The 24,405-nt window shown below is 44.9% G+C and overlaps 1 protein-coding gene across 1 annotated transcript in view; it reads left to right on the plus strand.

The window, feature by feature from the left end:
• mindy4b (MINDY family member 4B) overlaps positions 1 to 24,127 on the plus strand; it is a 48,630-nt gene extending 24,503 nt beyond the window's left edge. Inside the window, exons 7-12 of the mRNA XM_067994605.1 lie at positions 2,683 to 2,748; positions 5,785 to 5,855; positions 6,497 to 6,569; positions 17,832 to 18,008; positions 22,458 to 22,638; positions 23,762 to 24,127. Of these exons, the coding sequence (XP_067850706.1) occupies positions 2,683 to 2,748; positions 5,785 to 5,855; positions 6,497 to 6,569; positions 17,832 to 18,008; positions 22,458 to 22,638; positions 23,762 to 23,904 (711 nt within the window). The 3' untranslated portion in view covers positions 23,905 to 24,127. The remainder of the gene's footprint in view (positions 1 to 2,682; positions 2,749 to 5,784; positions 5,856 to 6,496; positions 6,570 to 17,831; positions 18,009 to 22,457; positions 22,639 to 23,761) is intronic.
• The last annotated feature ends 278 nt before the right edge of the window (positions 24,128 to 24,405 follow it).

Raw genomic sequence — 24,405 nt, forward strand, 5'->3', positions numbered from 1 at the left:
AGGGGTTTTTCCCTGATTGCAGCCCCTCGGTATACAATGGCGGGAAGGCTCTAAACGGTTGCTTTTCCCCACAGAGCCTTTGCGGCGGCTGCACCCAGCCTCAGTGCGTCCCTGAGCACGTAGTCCTGGACCTTGGAATGTGCCAGTCTGCAGCACTCGATCGAGGACAGCTCCTTGCACTGGAAGACCAGCAAGTTTCGGGCAGACCAAAGGGCGTCTTTCACCGAGTTGATGGTCTTCCAGCAGCAGTTGATGTCAATCTCGGTGTGCGTCCCCAGGAACAGCCCGTAGAGCAGAGTCCTGTGTTACGGAACTGCTCGGGACGAACCTGGAGATACCACTGCATCTCTCTCCAGACCTTCTTTGCAAAGGCACATTCCAGAAGGAGGTGGGTGACGGTCTCATCTCCACCGCAGCCTCCTCGGGGACAGCGCATGGTGGCGCTGAGACTCCATGAGTGCATGAAGGATCTGACGGGAAGGGCCCTTCTCACCACCAGCCAAGCTATGTCTTGGTGCTTGTTTGAAAGCCCTGGCGATGAGGCGTTCTGCCAAATGACATCGACAGTCGAACCCATGTTACTGTATTTAGTGTAGTGTTGCCTAGGGATCAAACCCATGTTACTGTTATTAGTGTGGCGTTGCCTTGGGTGTGGCTGTAGCCCTTTCATGATCTACTAAACTTCAGAGAGCATTATAAAATTAGGCTATAAAATTTGGAACACTTTATTAAAAGTAAAAGATAAGCAGTAGCAATTGACAATACAGCAGCTTGCATCATTTTTACAGAAAATTTAAATCATGCTGTCTGTTCGTTTATAAAAATTCCATAAGACACAACACTTTGCTAATTCTAAACCTAGACAAGTCTGTGAGTTTCATCCACCAATTACTGAATCTTGACACACCGTCTCCACTTGGGTTGTAGTACAGTGAAACAGAATAAAACTAGCAAACTAGGAGCATGCTGACTGCAATTTACCTCTCAGACCTTTTAAAGTTATAAAATTAGGCTACAGGAGTACGATAGCTCTCTCCCAGAGATAAATCAACTTTACCAAATTGATGTGATAGTTTCTTAAACTCTCCCCCGCCTGACCCTGGGGTATTTGCATATGTTGCCTAGCACTTAACTTTAATTTGATAGATTTCAGGACAAAGCATGATGTATATAAGATAAGGCCATGAGGGAGAAAGGAATAGAAGGATATGCTAATAGGGTTAGATGGAGAGGAGGCCCGTGTGAAGCATAAACGCCGGCACAGACCAGTTGGGCGATTGGCCTGTTTCTGTGCTGTAAATTCTACGTAATTCTATGTCTTAAGCGGTTTCTACTTGCTCTGCATTCAAAATGTGTGTACACAGGAATAATGCCTTTGAGGTGGCAGTTTGCATATCAAACAGTAATGTGCATTCCCATCAATCTCAGAAAAGCAAGCTAGCAGTAAGCAAATTTAAAGTGACCAGTCACATCTCTTAAATATTAAAAATGTAATAGCTTTCTTATGATTTGAATTGTGACAGATCTCCTACTCACCAAAGTCTAGTCTTCAGTGTAACGTATATGAAAAATGCTACGATTGAGCTAAATTTAGCTCTCAAGCTGTTAAATTCACAGGACCGTAGAGCTGGTAGGTATAGATTAGGTTTCAGACTGGGCATCGGAACCAGTATTCTGGAGTCAATTCAGTGACTCATTCAAAGACATTCCAGTGACCATTCACATTCATTGCTGCTGTGTCAACTGTTTACATTTCAACTCAGCAGGAGCCATTGCCAAGTTAGGCTGGTGAATTTGCTCTGGGGGTAGTCAGTTTGACTAAAAGCTGACAATGGAGTCAGACCTTTTAAACAGAGAGAGCTGAGAAAGCTACAGGTAGTCAGGCAGCAAAGGATTATGAGAAGGATGGAATACAGGACAGAGGAGTTGAAAAATTAGCTTTAAGTCAAGCAAGATGACCCACTAAAGTGGGGTAGTGTAGTGTGTTTGTTATTTTTATATTATGGCATTATGACATTAAGATGGGTATAGAGGGATATGGGCCAAGTGCAGGCAACTGGGACTAGCTTAGTGGTATAAACTGGGCGACATGGACATGTTGGGCCGAAGGGCCTGTTTCCATGTTGTAAACTTCTATGATTCTATGATGGAAATAAATGAATCCGATTGTAACTGTTGTTCAGTATGTTCACCTGAAAGGAAATAAAGAAGTTTAACGATTCATATCATGCCTCATCTCACCAAGTCTTTGCTCAGGCCACCTTCAGGGAGATTGAAGAAGTAGACGTGCGAAAAACAAAAGTATCTGATCACATCACAAGGGGACGCTTACATCACTGGGTTATGCTATTGTACAGATAGATACAGGGCAGTGTGAGATAACTCCCGTAAAGGTAAGACGCTCAGGCTGCTTAAAGGATCGACTGACGCCACCGAACCCGAGAAAGTATCCACAGTAGGCTTGAGTTGGTAACAGATCCCATGGCACAACTTAAGCCATTTCTCCGGCGACCTCTCGCCGGAGTTGCTGGGGAGAGCAGGAGAACCCTCTGCAGGAAGTCTACTCCAAGGTGTCTTTGAAACTTACTCCTGAACCTCTGACAGGAAATACGTAATCAGTCTGGAAATCTCCTTTGGAGTGTCCTCTGCATGCTGCATCACACTTTGCTTATTTTTCCTTAGCTCCAGCTCTTTAAATTCACTGACAAGGGTAAGCTGCAGAAGTTCGTCGCTGAACAGATACACTGTGTAAGTACAGAAAAGGACACTTTTAACTGGTGTTAGAAAATTAAACTGTATTGTGACGTGGTAGCTCTGCTTAGTGGAAGATCAAGGCCTTAGAAGGGTTGCCACGATTGGGTTGGAGGCTGGGGAAGGGGTGCAGGGGGGCTGAGCATGGAACAGGAACCAAGAACACAGGAACAGGAGTAGGCCATTCAGCCCCTCGAGCCTGTTCCGCCATTCCATTAGATCACGGCTGATCTGTAGCTCAACTCCATTTACCCGCCTTGGTTCATAGGAACAAAGGAACAGGAGTAGGCCATTCAGCCCCTCGTGCCTGCTCCGCCATTTGATAAGATCATGGCTGATCTGTGATCTAACTCCATATACCTGCCTTTGGCCCATATCCCTTAACACCTTTGGTTGCCAAAAAAGCTATCTATCTCAGATTTAAATTTAGCAATTGAGCTAGTATCAATTGCCGTTTGTGGTTCCATATCCTTTAATATCCTAACAATTTCCTAGCAAGAAGGAGGGGGAAAAATCCTAGAGGGGAAAGAAGTGTTGTTACACATATCCCAGCACCCACTTGCAGAATGGCATTGGAGGTGCAAGTTGCCCATCAGCCCTGTCCATCATAGGTGGCATGTGGCTCGGCCCATCCTGGTTTTGGTGCTCATTTTGTCCATTTTTCCGTTGTACTGCTTTCGGGGGCGGAGGGGATTCGATACGTCCCATCAAAAATAAGAGTAAACCTCAAATCCAGTTTTGTCATTTTAACCGACTCCCTGGACCAGCTGTGTTCAATCCAAACACGTGCAGGTTGGGAATCATTCATTCTGGTGTGCAGGTATTTTCTCTTTTCGTTACTTTGGGGGCGGCTCAGAAACATAATCGGACATTATTAAAAGTAATAAGACCATAAGAGATAGGAGCAGGAGTAGGCCATTCGGCCCCTCGAACCTGCTCCGCCATTCAATGAGATCATGGCTGATCCGATTTTTACCTCAACTCCACTTTCCCGCCTTTTCCCCAGATCCTTTGACTCCCTTGCTGATCAAATATTTGTCTAACTCAGCCTTGAATGTATTCAATGACTCAGCCTCCACGGCTTTTTGGGGTGAAGAATTCCAAAGATTTATGACCCTCTGGGTGAAGAAATTCCTCCTCATTTCCGTCTTAAACGGGCGACCCCTTATTCTGAGACTATGCCCCCTAGTTTTAGATTGCCCCATGAGGGGTAATATCCTCTCAGTATCTACCCTATCGAGTCCCCTCAGAATCTTGTATGTTTCAATACGATCTCCTCCCATTCTTCTAAACTCCAATGAGTATAGACCCAACCTGTTCAATCTTTCCTCATAAGACAACCCTTCCATACCCGGGATCAGCCTAGTGAACCTTCTCTGGACTGCCTCCAATGTAAGTATGTCCTTCCTTAAATAAGGGCACCAGAACTGTATGCAGTACTCCAGGTGTGGTCTCACCAGCACCCTGTACAGTTGTAGCATGACTTCCCTGCTTTTATACTCCATCCCCCTAGAAATAAAGGCCAATATTCCGTTTGCCTTCCGGATTACCTGCTGCACCTGTATGTTGACTTTTTGTGTTTCATGTACGATGACACCCAGATCCCTCTGTACCGCAGCATTTTGTAGTATTTCTCCGTTCAAATAATGTTTTGCTTTTTTATTTTTCCTCCCAAAGTGGATGACTTTACATTTTCCCACATTATATTCCATGTGCCAAATTTTTGCCCATTCGCTTAACCTGTCAATATCCCTTTGCAGACACTTTGTGTCCTCATTGCAACTTGCTTTTCCACCTATCTTTGTATCATCAGCAAATTTGGCCACAAGTAAAAGCATACAAACTAACATCCGTAAGAGATCCCTCCTGATTTTCCATCCAATAAAGTTAATGAATGGACAATCAGCTAGCTCTCTTACAGGGTGAAGTCCTCCCTGCCCATTTCTCCCTATGCTCCCTCACTCAGGCAATCTAATATGTTCAGGTGTGAGAATAGGAAAATCTCCCCTTGTGACTCTAGATTAAGCTTATAATGTGCCTCAGAAACATTAAGTTATACAACAACAACTTGCATTTACGTAGTGCCTTTAACGTAGTAAAGCAATCCAAGACGTTTCACAGGAGTGTTATGAAACAAAATTTGACACCGAACCACATAAGGAGATATTAGGACAGGTGACTAAAAGCTTGGTCAAAGAGGTAGATTTTAAGGAGCGTCTTAAAGGAGGAGAGGGAGGTGGAGAAGTTTAGGGAGGGAATTCCAGATGGCTGAAGGCACAGCTGCCAATGGTGGAGCAATGAAAATCGGGAATGTGCAAGAGGCCAGAATTGAAGGGTTGTAGGACTGGAGGAGGTTACAGAGATAGGGAGGGGCGAGGCCATGGAGGGATTTGAAAACAAGGATGAGAATTTTAAAATCGAGGTGATGCCGGACAGGAAAAAGGAACCACTGCAGTCCGTGTGGTGAAGGTGCTCCCACAGTGCTGTTAGGTCAGGAGTTCCAGGATTTTGATCCAGCAACGGTGAAGGAACAGCTGAACTTGCATCGCATCCTTCTGTCAGAGCATTCCTGAGAGTAGTTCTTGGACAAGACAACTGGGACGTCGTATTTCTCAACAAAACAATAGTGAAAGAAACCGATGTGCGCCATTCATGTTATTTCCTGATAATTAACTCTTTGTTACCCTGCACAGCGATGGTGGCACAGTCATTAATCCTTCAGTGAGCATATCAGTAATGTGGAGTGCACCATTCATTGGCATCCAGGTATGCAATATTAGTAACAAAAGCAGGTAACGGGCTCCCATAGATTTCTCTGTTTGCTACTTTAACACAAGCATTTATCCATTTCAAATAATTAAAGCCTTAGTTAAAATAGCGGGCAATGGAATTTCATATGAACACATTAACACATTTGTTATTGCACAACACAATTTCATCGCACATGTAACAAGCATTATTACATTCTGTTTATATGAAATCATGGTGTTAACTAATAAACGTTAACTAAACTTTCATTTCCTCTTTAATCAGTTTAAAGGTGAAGGAAGCCATGGAGTCATTCTATTCCTGTATAGTCTACTCTTCTCCAGGACTCTGGAAAGGTAAGAGAGTTGAAGAATTGATAGTCCTGTGGGACTTAAATCTTTCAAAAGTACAACAGTGTTTCTGCACCAAAGATTAAAGTGTTTATATTTTCAAAGGTTGTTCAGAGGATCACGCAAGCTAAGAATTGTTCATGGAAAGAAGAAAAAACTTGCTGTACAATACTAGTTTAATGTGAAGTACACATTTAACGAGTAAAATGGAGGTTCAGTGATGGGATGGTGCATAGAAGTACTATGCCACAAAGTTTTAGGACATGGGGTTCATGCTCACAAGGCACCAGTCGCTTTTAGGTGATGCTTTCATTGGAAGACATTGATTGGGAGCAGCAAAGGAGGGAAAATTTGCATTTGAGTTGTCCTATCTGCCCTTCTATACTCTGAGTCTTTTTCTAGCCCTTCCTCTATCCCTGTAAGAGAAGCATCAAGTCTCTACTAGGTGGTGATTCCCTCAATGGAATTGCAATGTGAGGAACAAAGGCACAGCGCATCGGAATATTAACCGCCTCCCAGTTCCAACACATCCTCTTCTTCTGACCCATTTGTGTCAACTTCTCATAAACGCAATTTGCTTGTGAATCTCTTTGGCTTGTGGGGGAGGGGCTTTGTGCGTGTTTCTGATATTTTGTCCTTTGTTACAGGCTCCATGAAGATATGGACAATACAACCTCTCATCTCTTGCAGTTAAGCCTTGGTAATTTCATTTGCAGACAAGTAAGTATTAATATCTTAAACTACATGTTCTTTAATAATAAAAATCTGGTGGGCTCCCTCAACTGCTCAGTTAGAAACTGGACCATATAGACCAGTTATGATCTCCAGGTTGTACTGAATGAGCTGATCTCTGCTGGGATGGCAGCAGAGGTGCTACAGTTGACCATGAGCACCCCAGGGCTGGGGAGGGAACAAATCACCCAGGGGTTCCTGCTCCTAATCGCTTTCTAATGACCCTTGCTGAAAACTGCATGGGCTTTGACATTGGGTGAAGACAAGTAACGCTCAGCTGCGAGGTCCCCAACAGCTGAATAGCTTGTCGACAGTCACTTTCTAGGTCCATGTATCAAGAATGCCAACTTGGGGAGATACCTGAGGGTGCCTAGCACCTGTGGAACCATACCCAAGAAGGAACCAACACTTTGAAGACATAAATTGGGGTAAAGTATCCTTTGCATTTAGGATGGCACTGTCCAACAGATCACCCGCGAGTGCCTTTACATCCACCCCACGCATCTTCTCAAATTAAACATACAACACCACTTTGAACTACAATTAATTTCACTGGGAGTTGAATCTAACCTTTGTTTTAATCAGTTTTGGACACTTCATATGAGATGAAGCTCAAACTGGAAAAGTGTCTCTGTTGCAGTCCTTCAAACTGCTCAGGCATTGGAGGACTAGAAAAGGCTGCTCCCTGATTGGCAACTTTAGACCAATCAGGGAGTAGCCTTTTTGCACCAATTAGACTTCTGTCCTGGGAAGTTTAACGAGAGTTGAGGTTGAACATTCCCAGTTTTCACGTTTGGAGGCAGAGGAAGGAAGAGGAGCAGGATGGGCAAAGAAATGATGTGAGGATGATGGGAAGAGAGGAGGGCTTGAACCTCTTGTGTTTTGGGGGTTAGAATTTTTGTGTATGGGGGTCTCACTCATTTGGGTTCGGGTGTCTGGATTTTTGTGCGTATGGAGGTGCTGATTTTCGTATGTGGTGTCGCTTATCTGTGTATGAGGTCTTGGAATTTTTGTATATTTGGGTTTAAATTTTTGTGCATGGGGCTGCTTGGATTTCCTGCGTATCTGGGCTTGAGTATCTGCAAAATCCCCTGGCCCACTCATTGGGTTTGACGTGAGTGTTCCTCCCCCAGCTCCAAGAAGGTTGGACATTCCTGCTTTAGGGTACTGAGCTGGATAGCCTGCCAGAGACTGAAGAATGTCTACTTCTGGATTCCAAGTTCATATTTAGCCTCGGCAGAAAGAGTAATGGTCTCCTCCATTACTGGTTCTAATTGAAATGGGTTTGGCCAGTCTCCATCAACAGGATAAGCTATCTCTCAGATTCAAAAAGGAAAATACCTTGGAATAATCTTTTAGCAAGGCCTCTCTGTGAAATGTAAATGTCTCGCTGATGAAATTGGGGTACAGTTGAGGCACAGGTGCTGAATTTCTACTGATCTTCTCCAGTGATGCTGTTTTACTTATGGGGCAATCAAGGGAATGGAGGGAGGGAAAGAAGGAAGGAAGGAAGGAAAGAAAGAAAGAAAGATCCCAAAACGCTTTACAGCCAATGAAGTATAGGCACTGTTGTAATGTAGGAAACGTGGCAGCCAAATTGCGCACAGCAAGGTCCCACAAACAACACTCAGATACTGACCAGATAATGAGTTTTCTAGTGATGCTGGTTGAGGGATAAATATTAACCAGGGCACCAGGGAGAACTCCACTGCTCTTCTTCAAGATAGTGCCATGGGGTCTTTTACGTCCACCTGAAAGGGCAGACGGGGCCTTGGTTTAACGTCTCATCTGAAAGACAGCACCTCCTGACACTGCAGCACTGCCTCAGTACTGCACTGGAGCACCAGCCTAGATTTTGTACCCAAGTCTCTGGAGTGGGGCTTGAACCCATTACCTTCTTTGACTCAGAGGCAAGAGTGCTACCAATGAGCCACAGCTGACATCAAAGAAAGTGAGAGAAACACTGCATGATACACAGAAAAAACATTAAACAGGAAAAAAGAAGCTGATTACCAGTCTTTCTTTGAGGAGTAAGGACAGCTGGAAGAACAGTGTGTTATCTTCACCACAGTGACAACATACACTACTGACCATAAGACCATAAGAGATAGGAGCAGGAATCGGCCATTTGGCCCTTCGAGCCTGCTCCGCCATTTAATGAGATCATGGCTGATCTGATACTGAAAGAATGATGTCTTTCTACATCAGTACATCATGTGTTTACACATTTTTTAACAATTTGCCATGAAAACTGTGTTCTTTTAAAGCAAAGATTTGCTGTTTTCATTTCTTCACCTTTCCGGTTTTGGTGCTGTGCATCAGAAAATAACATGGATTCTAGCAAATGTATCAGTTAAAATTACATAGAATTTACAGCACAAAAACGGGCCATTAGGCCCAACTGGTCTATGCCGATGTTTATGCTCCACACGAGCCTCCTCCCATTCTACTTCATCTCACCCTATCAGCCTATCCTCTGTTCCTTTCTCCCTCATGTACTTGTCTAGCTTCCCCTTAAATGCATCTATATTATTCGCTTCAACTACTCCATGTGGTAGCAAGTTCCACATTCTAACCACTCTCTGGATAAAGAAGTTTCTCCTGAATTCCTTATTGGATTTATTAGTGACTACCTTATATTTATGTCCCCTAGTTTTGGACTCCCCCACAGGTGAAAACATCTTCTCCAAGCCTAACCTGTCAAACCCCTTCATAATTTTCAAGACCTCTAACAAGTCACCCCTTGGCCTTCTCTTTTCTAGAGAAAATAGTCCCAGCCTGTTCAGCCTTTCCTTTTGGTTCTAACCTCTCATTTCTGGTATCATCCTTGTAAATCATTTTCGCACCCTCTCGTTGCCTCTATACCCTTTTTGTGATGTGGAGACCAGAACTTTGCACAGTATGCTGAGTCCGAGCAAAGGCCAAGGAACCTGCAGCCGTTCAGGGAACACATTGAGACATTGTAAGATTAAAGAGCACCGCCTACACACGTGAGGGAGGGGAAAAACAATTGCACATTCAAGCAAGGTCGCCATGTTTTTGCAATGTTCACATTTCAATGTGAATTGACTCACTGCATCTGCCAGCCACTGTGTTTTTGTTTCAATTTGTGTTCAACTAGGTGATGGATTTTAATGCTAGGAAATGGAATGTTTTTACATTTCGGCATCAAGTACCCCCAAGCTAGGCACAAAGTGAAACTTGCTGTATTCTGTCAGTTTGGCCCAGTGATAGACCTCTTATTTCTGAGTCAGAAGGTTGTGGGTACAAGCCCCACTCCAGGGACTTGAGCACGTAATCTAGGTTGACACCAGTGCATTATTGAGAAAGTGCTGTATTGTTGGAGGTGCCATTAATCGAAGGCTCCGTCTACTTGTTCAGGTGGACGTAAGATCTCAAAGCACTGTTGCTATGAGAGTAGGAAGAGTACTCTCATAGAGTAGGGAAGTTGCCCTGGCCAAATTTTATTCCTCGATCAACACCTCTAAAAGCAGATTAACTGGTCATTTATCTCATTGCTGTTTGTGAGATCTCGCTGTGCACAAATTAGCTGCAGTGTTTGCTTACAAAACAACAGTAACTATACTTCAAAAGCAATTTGTATTTTTTTTGTTCATGGGATGTGGGCGTCGCTGGGCGAGGCCAGCATTTATTGCCCATCCCTAATTGCCCTTGAGAAGGTAGTGGTGAGCCGCCTTCTTGAACCGCTGCACTCCGTGTGGTGAAGATTCTCGCACAGTGCTGTTAGGTAGGGAGTTCCAGGATTTTGACCCAGTGACGATGAAGGAACGGCGATATACTTCCAAGTCAGGATGGCGTGTGACGTGGAGGAGAACATGAAGGTGGTGTTGTTCCCATGTGCCTGCTGCCCTTTTCCTTCTGGGTGGTAGAGGTCGCAGGCTTGGGAGGTTCTGTCGAAGAAGCCTTGGCGAGTTGCTGCAGTGCATCCTGTGGATGGTACACACTGCAGCCACAGTGTGCCGGTGGTGAAGGGAGTGAATGTTTAGGGTGGTGGATGTGGTGCCAATCAAGCGGCTGCTTTGTCCTGGATGGTGTCGAGCTTCTTGAGTATTGTTGGAGCTGCACTCATCCAGGCAAGTGGAGAGTATTCCATCACACCCCTGACCTGTGCCTTGTAGATGGTGGAAGGGCTTTGGGGAGTCAGGAGGTGAGTCACTCACCGCAGAATACCCAGCCTCTGACCTGCTCTTGTAGCCACAGTATTTATGTGGCTGGTCCAGTTAAGTTTCTGGTCAGTGGTAACCTCCAGGATGTTGATGGTGGGGGATTCGGCGATGGTAATGCCATTGAATGTCAAGGGGAGGTGGTTAGATTCTCCCTTGTTGGAGATGGTCATTGCCTGGCACTTGTCTGGCGCGAATGTTACTTGCCACTTATCAGCCCAAGTCTGGATGTTGTCCAGGTCTTGCTGCATGCGGGCTCGGACTGCTTCATTATCTGAGGGGTTGCAAAAGGAACTGAACACTGTGCAATCATCAGCGAACATCCCCAATTCTGACCTTATGATGGAGGGAAGGTCATTGATGAAGCAGCTCGTGAGGGTTGGGCTAGGACACTGACCTGAGGACCTCCTGCAGCAATGTCCTGGGGCTTAGATGATTGGCCTCCAACAACCACTACCATCTTCCTTTGTGCTAGGTATGACTCCAGCCACTGGAGAGTTTTTCCCCTGATTCCCATTGACTTCAATTTTACTAGGCCTCCTTGGTGCCACACTCGGCCAAATGCTGCCTTGATGTCAAGGGCAGTCACTCTCACCTCACCTCTGGAATTCACCTCCTCTGTCCATGTTTGGACCAAAGCTGTAATGAGGTCTGGAGCCAAGTGGTCCTGGCGGAACCCAAACTGAGCATCGGTGAGCAGATTATTGGTGAGTAAGTGCCGCTTGATAGCACTGTCGACGACACCTTCCATCACTTTGCTGATGATTGAGAGTAGGCTGATGGGGCGGTAATTGGCTGGATTGGATTTGTCCTGCTTTTTGTGGACAGGACATACCCGGGCAATTTTCCACATTGTCGAGTAGATGCCAGTGTTGTAGCTGTACTGGAACAGTTTGGCTGGAGGCACGGCTAGTTCTGGAGCACAAGTCTACAGCACTACAGCCGGGATGTTGTCGGGGCCCATAGCCTTTGTTGTGTCCAGTGCACTCAGCCGTTTCTTGATATCATGTGGAGTGAATCAAATTGGCTGAAGACTGGCTTCTGTGATGGTGGGGATATTGGGAGGAGGCCAAGATGGATCATCTTCTGGCTGAAGATGGTTGCAAATGCTTCAGCCTTGTCTTTTGCACTCACGTGCTGGACTCCGCCATCATTGAGGATGGGGATGTTTACAGAGCCTCCTGCTCCCATTAGTTGTTTAATTGTCCACCACCATTCACGACTGGATGTGGCAGGACTGCAGAGCTTTGATCTGATCCGTTGGTTGTGGAATCGCTTAGCTCTGTCTATAGCATGTTGTTTCCGCTGTTTAGCACGCCAGGTTGGCATCTCATTTTTAGGTACACCTAGTGCTGCTCCTGGCATGGTCTTCTACACTCCTCATTGAACCAGGGTTGATCCCCTGGCTTGTTGGTAATGGTAGAGTGAGGAATATGCCGGGCCATGAGGTTACAGATTGTGCTGGAATACAATTCCGCTGCTGCTGATGGCCCACAGCGCCTCATGGATGCCCAGTTTTGAGCTGCTAGATCTGTTCTGAATCGATCCCATTTAGCACGGTGATAGTGCCACACAATATGTTGGATGGTGTCCTCAGTGTGAAGACAGGACTTCGTCTCCACAAGGACTGTGCGGTGGTCACTCCTACCAATACTGTCATGGACAGATGCATTTGCGACAGGTAGATTGGTGAGGACGAGGTCAAATAGGTTTTTCCCTCGTGTTGGTTCGCTCACCACCTGCCACATGCCCAGTCTGGCAGCTATGTCCTTCAGGACTCGGCCAGCAGCGTTGCTACCGAGCCACTCTTGGTGATGGACATTGAAGTCCCCCACCCAGAGTACATTGTGTGCCCTTGCTATCCTCAGTGCTTCCTCCAAGAGGTGCTCAACATGGAGAAGGACTGATTCATCAGCTGAGGGAGGGTGGTAGGTGGTAATCAGCAGGAGGTTTCCTTGCCCATGTTTGCCCTGATGCCATGAGATTTCATGGGGTCTGGAGTCAATGTTGAGGACTCCCAAGGCCACTGTACGGCCACCTCTGGTGGGTCTGTTCTGCCGGTGGGACAGGACATACTCAGGGATGGTGATGGAAGAGTCTGGGACGTTGGCTGAAAGGTATGATTCTGTGAGTATGGCTATGTCAGGCTGTTGCTTGACTAGTCTGTGGGACAGCTCTCCTAATTTTGGCCCAAGTCCCCAGATGGTAGTGAGGAGGACTTTGCAGGGTCAAATGGGCTTAGTTTGCCTTTGTCCTGTCCGGTACCTAGTGGTCTGATGCCGGGTGGTCTGTCCAGTTTTATTCTTATTGTGACTTTCTGTAGCGAGATTGGACAACTGAGTGGCTTCCTCGGCCATTTCAGAGGGCGATTAAGAATCAATCACGTTGCTGTGGGTCTGGAGTCACATGTAGGCCAGATCTGGGTAAGGATGGCAGGTTTCCTTCCCTAAGGGGCATTAGTGAATCTGATGGGTTTTTACAACAATCCAGTCGTTTCATGGCTTCCATTACTGATACTAGTTTTTTTAATTCCAGATTTTATTTAATTAATTGAATTTAAATTCCCCAGCTGCCGTAGCGGGATTTGAATTCATGACTCCGGATTATTAGTCCAGTCCTCTGGAGTACTGGTCGAGTAACATAACCACTATGCTACCATATAGCGCTTTGGGACACCTTGAAGGCCTGAGAAGCTTTATATAAGAGCAAATTCTTTCATAAGAACATAAGAAATAGGAGCAGGAGTAGGCCAATCGGCCCCTCGAGCCTGTTCCGCCATTCAATAAGATCATGGCTGATCTGATCCTAACCTCAAATCTAAATTCATGTCCAATTTCCTGCCCGCTCCCCGCAACCCCTAATTCACTTTACTTCTAGGAAACTGTCTATTTCTGTTTTAAATTTATTTAACGATGTAGCTTCCACAGCTTCCTGGGGCAGCAAATTCCACAGACCTACTACCCTCTGAGTGAAGAAGTTTCTCCTCATCTCAGTTTTGAAAGAGCAGCCCCTTATTCTAAGATTATGCCCCCTAGTTCTAGTTTCACCCATCCTTGGGAACATCCTTACCGCATCCACCCGATCAAGCCCCTTCACAATCTTATATGTTTCAATAAGATCGCCTCTCATTCTTCTGAACTCCAATGAGTAGAGTCCCAATCTACTCAACCTCTCCTCATATGTCCACCCCCTCATCCCCGGGATTAACCGAGTGAACCTTCTTTGTACTGCCTCGAGAGCAAGTATGTCTTTTCTTAAGTATGGACACCAAAACTGTATGCAGTATTCCAGGTGCGGTCTCACCAATACCTTATATAACTGCAGCAATACCTCCCTGTTTTTATATTCTATCCCCCTAGCAATAAAAGCCAACATTCCGTTGGCCTTCTTGATCACCTGCTGCACCTGCATACTAACTTTTTGATTTTCTTGCACTAGGGCCCCCAGATCCCTTTGTATTGCAGTACTTTCCAGTTTCTCACCATTAAGGTAATAACTTGCTCTCTGATTTTTCCTGCCAAAGTGCATAACCTCACATTTTCCAATATTGTATTGCATCTGCCAAATCTCCGCCCACTCACCCAGCCTGTCTATATCCCCTTGTAGGTTTTTTATGTCCTCCTCACTCTCTACTTTCCGTCCCAACTTTGTATCATCTGCAAACTTTGATATGTTACACTCGGTCCCCTCCTCCAAATCATTAATATAGATTGTAATGAGTTGGGGACCCAGCACCGACCCCTGCGGAACACCACTGGCTACTGGTTGCCAGTCCAAGAATGAACCATTTATCCCAACTCTCTGCTTCCTGTTAGATAACCAATCCTCCACCCATGCCAGAATATTACCCCCAATCCAGTGATTCTTTATCTTGAGCAATAATCTTTTATGTGGCACCTTGTCGAATGCCTTCTGGAAGTCTAAATACACTACGTCCACTGGTTCCCCTTTATCCACCCTGTACGTTATGTCCTCAAAGAACTCAAGCAAATTTGTCAGACATGACTTCCCCTTCGTAAAGCCATGCTGACTTTGTCCTATTAAATTATGTTTATCCAAATGTTCCGCTACTGCCTCCTTAATAATAGACTCCAAAATGTTACCCACCACAGATGTTAGGCTAACTGGTCTATAATTTCCAGCCTTCTGCCTACTACCCTTTTTAAATAAGGGTGTTACATTAGCAATTTTCCAATCTGCCGGGACCTTTGCCGAGTCCAGAGAATTTTGGAAAATTATTACCAAAGCATCCACAATCCCTACTGCCACTTCCCTCAAGACCCTAGGATGCAAGCCATCAGGTCGAGGGGATTTATCCGCCTTGAGTCCCATTAATTTACTGAGTACCAATTCCTTAGTGATTTTAATCATATTTAGCTCCTCCCCCCCTAGAGCCCCCTGTTTGTCCAGTGTTGGGATATTCTTAGTGTCCTCTACCGTAAAGACTGAAACAAAATATTTGATCAGCATTTTTGCCATCTCCATGTTTCCCACCATTAATTTCCCGGTCTCATCCTCAAACGGACCTACGTTTGCCTTAGCCACCCTTTTTCTTTTTATATAACTATAGAAACTCTTGCTATCTGTTTTTATATTTTTTGCTAATTTATTTTCATAATCTATCTTCCCTTTCTTAATCAATCCTTTAGTTACTTTTTGCTTTCTTTTGAAGGCTTCCCAATCTTCTATCCTCCCACTAAGTTTGGCTACCTTATATGTCCTTGTTTTTAGTCGGATACTATCTTTAATTTCTTTACTTAGCCACGGATGGCTGTCATTTCTTTTACACCCTTTTTTCCTCAGTGGAATATATATTTTTTGAAAGTTGTAAAATAACTCCTTAAATGAGCACCACTGCTCATGTACCATCTTACCCTTTAATCTATTTTCCCAGTCCACTTTAATCAATTCCGCTCTCATACCATCATAGTCTCCTTTATTCAAGCTCAGTATGCTTGTTTGAGAACCAACCTTCTCACCCTCTAATTGGATATGGAATGTAACCATGTTACGGTCACTCATTCCAAGGGGATCCTTAACTAGGACATTATTAATTAATCCTGGCTCATTACACAGGACCAGGTCCAAGGTTGCTTGCCCCCTTGTAGGATCAGTTACATTCTGCTCAAGAAATCCATCCCTAAGACACTCAATAAACTCTTCCTCAAGGCTGCCCTGCCCAATTTGATTTGTCCAGTTAATATGATAGTTAAAATCCCCCATAATTATAGCTGTTCCCTTATTACATGCCCCGACTATTTCCTGATTAATACTTCTTCCAGCAGAGTTGCAACTATTAGGAGGCCTATATACTATGCCCACTAGTGTTTTTTTTCCCCTTATTATTCCTTATCTCTACCCAAACTGTTTCATTATCCTGATCCTTTGTCCCAATATCATTTCTCTGTATTACCGTGATTCCTTCCCTTATTAACATAGCCACCCCACCTCCCCTTCATTCCTGCCTGTCCTTCCTGATTGTTAAATACCCTGGCATATTTAATTCCCAGTTGTTGTCACCCTGCAGCCATGTTTCTGTAATGGCCACAAGATCATACCCATACGTTGTTATTTGTGCCGTTAACTCGTCCATTTTGTTACGAAAGCTACGTGCATTCAGATAAAGAACTTTCAAATATGTTTTGTGAAACTTAATTCCTGCTTTTTCCTTTTTTAACACTTTACCTTTTACTCCATACCTTCTGACCCTTCCTGACACGCTCTCCTCTGTCTCCCTGCTCAGGTTCCCAACCCCCTGCCACAGCTTTGATGCTGGGTTAATCGCCTTACACCTTCTAGTTTTTATTTTATCTGTCGTGCCTAAAGTGCACTTTCTTTCTGCTGCTCTACGCTTTTCCCTTTCTCTTGTTCTTGAACAACTGTTTGTACTATTTGTATTGTAGATTTCCCCTGGGTCATCCCCTCTCTTGCTGCTCTCAACTTTATTCCCTTCTGACTCCCTGCTCAGGTTCCCATCCCCCTGCCACTCCAGTTTAAACCTTCCCCAACTGCACTAGCAAACACCCCCGCGAGGACATTGGTCCCGGTCCTGCTCGGGTGTAACCCGTCCCGCTTGTACAGGTCCCACCTTCCCCAGAACCAGTCCCAATGTCCCAGGAATCTAAATCCCTCCCTCCTACACCATCCCTGCAGCCACGCATTCATCCTGTCTATTCTCCTGTTCCTATACTCACTAGCATGTGGCACCGGTAGTAATCCTGAGATCACTACCTTTGAAGTCCTGCTTTTTAATTTCTCTCCTAACTCCTTAAATTCACCTTGCAGGACCTCATCCCTTTTTTTACCTATGTCGTTGGTACCAATATGGACCACGACTACTCCAGAATGCCCTGCAGCCGCTCCGTGACATCCTTGACCCTAGCACCAGGGAGGCAACATACCATCCTGGAGTCACGTTTGCGGCCGCAGAAACGCCTATCTGTTCCCCTTACAATTGAATCCCCTATCACTATAGCCCTGCCACTCTTCTTCCTCCCCTCCTGAGCAGCAGAGCCACCCGTGGTGCCCCGAACCTGGCTCTTGCTGCTTTCCCCTGATAAGCCATCTCCCCCAACAGCATCTAAAGCAGAATATCTGTTTGAGAGGGAGATGGCCCCAGGGGACTCCTGCTCTACCTGCCCAGTCCTTTTACTCTGCTTGGCGGTCACCCAATTCCTTCTTTCTTTTCTCACTATATTCTACCCGAGCCCCAACCTCAGGAAAGCATGTCCCATTGCACCAGTATCACATTTTTCAATTTCCTTCTCTGAGCGGAATTTCCAATTAGGGATTGTTTTGTCCTGTACATCTCTGCACATTAGAAAATGGGTTGATACTCCAAAAACTCACTTCACATAGGTCCCTATAGCTAACCTAGGAACCTTTCATCCCATCAGTCTCAGCAGGATTTGAACCCAGAGTCCTAGAAATCAAAGGTCACAATATCATCTAGTCCTCCTCCAATCACTTTTTTTAAAATCAAGACTTTAGGAAATTATCCTGGTTCATTGTGGTTCCTGTGTTGATACGCAGGAGACTGTCTTTCGGGTTTGTGTCGTCCTTTTAGGCCCTTATAAACCTAATGCTTACTGGGAGAGCCAGTCCGAATGTTTTCAATGGAGACCTTCAGTATGATGACCAGGGTGCCCTGCTTAAAGAACCACAGCATGGAGTCCTTGCTCGAAGTGATGTGGGTTATCTCTACTGGAACAGACGCGAGCTGGACCATGATAAGCTCCCACAGGTAATTTCTTATTTTTCTGATGCTGTAAAGCTGGGAGTATCTGTATTCCATATGTGTAGTTTATCTTAAACGGGAAGGAAAGTCTTAGGTGAGAATTTATCGCAATGCAGACTCACCATATTGGGCTTTCCTGGTGCATGAAAGCCAACAATCTTGCCTTGAATATAGAAGATTAAGGGGTGATCTAATCGAGATGTTTAAGATGATTAAAGGAGTTGATAGGGTAGATAGAGAGAAACTATTTCCTCTGGTTGGAGAGTTCAGAACACCTTAAAATTAGAGCCAGGCCATTCAGGGGTGATGTCAGGAAACACTTCTTCACACAAGGGGTAGTGGAAATCTGGAACTCTCTCCCCCAAAAAGCTGTGCAGGCTGGGGGTCAATTGAAAATTTCAAAACTGAGATTGATAGATTTTTGTTAGACAAGGTTATTAAGGATTACAGAACCAAAGTAGGTAGATGGAGTTAAGATACAGATCAGCCATGATCTAACTGAAAGGCGGAACAGGCTCAAGGGACTGAATGGCCTACTCCTGTTCCTGTTCCTAGCACGTATCTGCCCAAAACTTGGTCCAAACTGGTAATAATTTGGCAGCATCAGTGGGATCCTGGTGTTCTCTCCAGTCTTTCCTCTATGAGTGGGAGGCAACTTGCTGCCATGGCTTAACCAGACGCGGTGTGAAACCAGTTGCCTGTAGGAGCAACCTGGGGCTGACTGTCCCTCCAACTTCCATACAGTTCCAATGGGGAAAGCACGAATCCTCAGCTCAGCAACTCTCCGTCTCAGTATGATTGAGACCATTGTCAGAGGTGCTGGCGTTTTGATGGGGCACCAAACCAAGGTTCAGGTAAATGTGGAAGGTCCTGTGGTACTATTTGAAGAAGAGAGGCAGTTCTTCAGGTGTCTTGGCCCCAACAAACACCATCAAAACCGATTAACTGGTCTTCCATCTCATTTGCTACAGATTAACTGGTCATCCATCTCATTTGTTATTCATGGGACATTGTTGTGTGCCGATTGGTTGATGTGGTTGTTTACATAACAGTGACTGCACTTCACTTCAGGAGTAATTTGCTGTTTATGTAGCACTTTGGGATAGAAATGCAAGTTTTTTCTTTCAGGAGATCTCGTTGATAAAACTTTCTCTTTGATTCACAGGCTGTTGAACTCCCTTACCCACAAATTGATCCACAAGGGAAGGAGCAGATCAGTAAAAGTATAATCTGAAGCCTCCGTACAAATGAGGCATTTTTCCCACTTCACATTCTCAGTAGGGAACCTTGCCCAAATTTTTGATATGTGCTATCTGTGAGCAACATACCCTTCTGGGAGTGTGAAGTCAGAAAACTGCCCTGTGACATTATGTTTTGTTTTATTTACTAGAGAACTTCCAAGTAAATCTCCTTTTCTCAATGGGTAACCTAAATGAAGGCCCAAGACCCGTACTGCAGGATGCTACTAAGGTTGAGAAAAGTAGGTGAGAAAAGCATGAGGTAAATTGAGAAGTAACCGTTAGTTGATACCAAGCTTGGGTTTTAAAAGCCTGCAGATTGTGGGAGGAAGGGGAGACTGAGAGAGGTACACTCTGCACAAAAGGTCTAAAAGGTACACTCTGCACAATGATCCAGCTCTCCAGAGACATGAAAACGTGCTGCACTACATTGTTGGTGCAGTTGTCAAGTTGTGTCGCCTCTTTGTTGCTAAGAAACCCACACAAGCAGAGGCAAATATTTCAATAATTCAGCAAAAGAAAGCGGATAACTTGGCAACCAAAGTCCTTACTTTTCACTGAGATTCTTCAAGGTCTCTCAACTGCATTTTTTTTCTTACAGGCTGTACATGATTTATTTAGGTATTCACCTTCCAAACCATTTTTGTACGTGTGTCTTTTTGGATCTCACAATCACAGGACTCCTTGCCATATCAATCATCACATCCTTTCAAAAGACTTGCATTGACCCCAGCGACACTTGAAGCATGTTCAATGGGAACTTGTTTTGATTTTAAACATTCCACAATACAATAGCGACTTGTTAAACATCCACAAATTAAAGGATATTATTTTTTTAAATTTCCTCCCTTTTAAGAATTTTATGCTGGTTTGGTTTTTGGTGCATGCATTGATGCGAGGTGCTGATTTTCCCATTCCTGTGTCTGGGGGTTTTGGATCATCTAGGCGCAGCAAATACAGGAAACTCGGGTGCGGAGGAGTGCCTGCCTGTAAGGGAACCTACCTGATTTTCCGTCCATTTAAACGAATGGATAGACAATAGGGAGGGTTCCATTGGAAGGGCGTTCTCCTCCTCAACAGATTTTCCTGCATAAGCTGCAACCTGGAGATCCAATAGCCTCAGGTGCGGGGGACAGGAACGTCTGCCCCAGCGGTGCAGCTGTACATACTGGTATAGTAATGTCACACCCTTTAAAATCCAGATGTTTTATTGATCTCTCCCTCCCCCTGTATTGGTGTGATGGTCACAGGGATTGGGTTCTCACTGAGGAGGCCTACAACAAAGGGTCCTGGCCGTTAGGGTACTTTTGTAGCTTTGCAAGATTGCATGTTGCTATGGTTACTGCAGGGTCATGAGCAGTTACAGTCTGCACTGCCAAGAAAAGGAGACGTCTTCTTTTTTAAGATTCATAGAATTACACAGAATGTACAGCACAGAAACAGGCCATTCGGCCCAACTGGTCTATGCCAGTGATTATGCTCCACACAAGTCTCCTCCCACCCTACTTCATCTAACCCTATCAGCATATCCTCCTATTCCTTTCTCCCTCATGTACTTACCTAGATGCCCCTTAAGTGCTTCTATGCTATTCGCCTCAACTACTCCAAATTCCACATTCTAACCACTCTCTGGGGAATGAAGTTTCTCCTGAATTCCTTATTGGACATTCTTCATGAAGTCGTACTTTGGGGTATAAAATTTATAACCTGATCGTGGCACTGACCCGAACTCACTCATGACACTATTGCACGTAAATTATCGGGTCAGGCCACTCACAGGATATTAGTGTTTATGACGCCACATATTAGGGACCAATTTCTTAAAGAATTAGCTGAAGTTAATTAGGTAAAGAGGTTTTAAAGAGCTGTGTTTAATGATGCACTACATTCCTTTGTGGATCAGTTGGAGTGCAGCTGGAGACTGCCTGAATGTAATTAATGGCATATTTATGCTGCAAAGCTGTAAGATGCCACATACACAGTTTTTCCAAATGTCTCAATCGTGATTTTAATACTGCAGTGTGGTGCATGCGCAGTTACACAAAATGTGCCTTGGCAGTTCTGGTAAGATACAGCTTAGTAAAAGAAGACTTCTCCTTTTCTTGGTAGTGCAGACTGTAACTGCTCCTGACCCTGCGGTAACCATAGTAACTTGCAATCTTGCAAAGCTATAAGAGTACCAAACGGTCAGGACCCTTTCTTGCAGGCCTCCACAGTGAGAACCCAATCTCTGTAACCATCGCACCAATACAGAGGGAGGAAAAGACCAATAAAATATCCTGATTCTAAAGCATGGAACGTTACTATACCAGTTCTGGAGGCATCAGCGTTACTTTGTTTGTGTTGCAGCGCTGTTTAAAACGCCTGAACTCGTTGCCCCCACCACCCACTGAATGAAGGGACCTGCTTTATTTTTTCCTGATGGAGAGACTAGAGAAGCTGGGGTTGTTCTCCTTAGAGCAGAGAAGGTTAAAGGGAAATTTAGTAGAGGCGTTCAAAATTCTGAGGGGTTTTGATAGAGTAAATAAGGAAAAACTTTTTCCACCGACAGAAGGGTCGGTAACCAGAGGACACAGATTTAAGATAATTGGCAAAAGAACCAGAGGGAAGATGAGGATAATTTTTTTTTACGCAGCAAGTTGTTATGATCTGGAATGCACTGCCTGAAAGAGTGGTGGAAGCAGATTCAGTAATAACTTTCGAAAGGAAATTGGATATAAACTTGAAAAGGAAAAATTTGCAGGGCTTTGGGGGAAGAGAAAAGAAGTGGAACGAATTGGATAGCTCTTTCATAGAATCATAGAATCATAGAAGTTACAACATGGAAACAAGCCCTTCGGCCCAACATGTCCATGTCGCCCAGTTTATACCACTAAGCTAGTCCCAATTCAAATTGAAAGTACAGACACGAATGGCCTCCTTCTGTGCTGTAAGATTCTATGATTACGTTTGATGCTTGCCTTGCCCGCACCGCAATGCCACATGCCGTGGAGTTAGTGGAACATGCCAACTATGCCCGCTCAGCCCTAAGTTTCCTATAGCGCCGGCAGGGAGCGAGGGTTTGGCTACTCTTTAACCCTCTGAGTGTCTGCTGGTCCAGAGGTGAGGGAGCGTCGAAACATCTAACCCAACAAAAAACGTCACCGCTAATCTTCAACACGATAGACTAACATTAACGTGGGCTCGGTTGCTGAACTTGATGACTTTCTCGTGCCAGGTTGGAAGCATGTTGAAAACCCCAAAACTACCCATTTGGCTGTGCAACATCAATAACACTTTCAGCGTGCTGTTCAACACCAATCAGCTGCTCCTGTCTGACTGGAAAATGGAGCACCTCTTCGATCTGTATTTTTACAGCGGCCAGCCTTCACAGACAAAGACCGTCACGCTAACGATAGGTACGAATTTTCTAATTTCATACAAAAACTATTGTTAGCCGTGGGTCAGTGGGTAGCACTCAGAAGGTTTGTGGGTTCAAGTCCCACTCCAGAGACTCGAGCACTTAATCTAGTACTGAGGGAGTGCTGCACTGTCAGAGGTGCTATCTTTCGGATGAGATGTTAAACTGAGGCCCACATCGGCCCACTCAGGTGGATGTAAAGGATTCCATGCCACTATTTCAAAGAAGAGCAGGCAAGTCCTGGCTGATAATTATCCCTCAACCAACATCACCGGAACAGATTATCTAGTCATTAACCTCTGCTGTTTGTGGGATTTTGCTGTGTGCAAATTGGCTGCTGCGTTTCCTATGTTAAGAACAGTGACTACTGAGCAAAAGTACTTCATTGGCTGTAAATGCTGTGGGACGTCCTGAGAGCATTAAAGGCGCTATATAAATGCAAGTTCTTTCTTATTGGTTGTCAGTGCAGCTTGCTGGTTTCCTGCGCATTCTCACACACTGCCTAGCTTGTGAAATCTCAGACGGCCACTGCCAAAAGCATAACAGCCGGTCACCTGGATGTTTATCCGCCCCCCCCCCCCAACCTTAGTGAGGACTGGTGCATGGCACAGGGAATCCAAGCAATGGGAAGGGAAGAAAATATCTTAATGATATGGCAGGGGGTGGGGGGAGAATTTCCACATGCTCTCCCAATCTGCCATTGTAACTTTGGCGGAAAAATGGCTAAAACCCTGAGAAACTGCAGGAATGGATTTATACGCCAATTCTCTGGGGGGTTCCATTGACTTCCCAGCAGAGAACCACCAAGGCAGTTCCATATAACTGTTTTATCTTACTTTTCTTCTCCAGAAGATTTCATTGCTTTCTAAGCTTCAGTGATTCTGCTGTGCTATTTCTGTGTTGTTTCAGTTCTTTTCTTTCTCTACCCGCCCCCACCCCCCACCTCCAGCTCTTTGCTTCAAACTCTTTCCCTTCACCTTCCAGAGTTCAAGCCAATACAGATCCCAATGTGCAGAGTCTGTTGACCTTTTAGACTTTAAATCCCTCAGTCTCCCTTCCCTCCCACTATCTACAGAATTCTCAAACCCAGTTGAACATTAATTTTCCTTCACCTCTTGCAGATACTCATTCCCATCACTGGGAAAAAGGGATGCACGAGGTGGAAGGAGATTCTGAGAAAAGGTTCCCTTCAGTGGAAATGACCATTCGTACCAAGTGGGAAGGAGCTGCTATTGACTGGAATGGGACCGTGCCATTTTTCTGAAGGGAGAAAGCAGGGGCATCGCAGAAGGCTGTTAAGCAATGACAGATGACCAAACAACCATGTTGTACCGAGAAACTGAGGATTGGCAGCTCAAGTCCTTCATCATCCATCTACCTCAGTTCCCTGGTACCGTACAGGCACAGACATGTTACTGTCTGATCGCAGTTTCTGCTGGTGTTTGAGCCATTCCTTAGTCTTCCTGGTCCTTTGCAGCTTTCAAAGAATGGCTGTTCCAGTTGAATCGTCAGCAGAGCACTCTCTGTTGCTGCTAACCCACCAAAGGGTTTGATTCGTTGATGCCCCATGATGTGTTCAAGTGTCTTTTTAATGGTAGCTATTCTCAGTTGGGCCTGACCATCCTCCATTGAGACTGAACGCATAAAGCACTCGGGTAACCAAGATACTGAATTTTCAAAGACCAAAGTTAAACTGAGAGTAAACATCGAGTGAGGATTCGTTGCTGAAAACTGTAAAAAAAAAATTATGATGTGTGAAAACCAC

The sequence above is a fragment of the Heptranchias perlo genome, chromosome 13 (genome assembly GCF_035084215.1).
Source record: "Heptranchias perlo isolate sHepPer1 chromosome 13, sHepPer1.hap1, whole genome shotgun sequence".
NCBI classification, from domain to species: Eukaryota; Metazoa; Chordata; class Chondrichthyes; order Hexanchiformes; family Hexanchidae; genus Heptranchias; species Heptranchias perlo.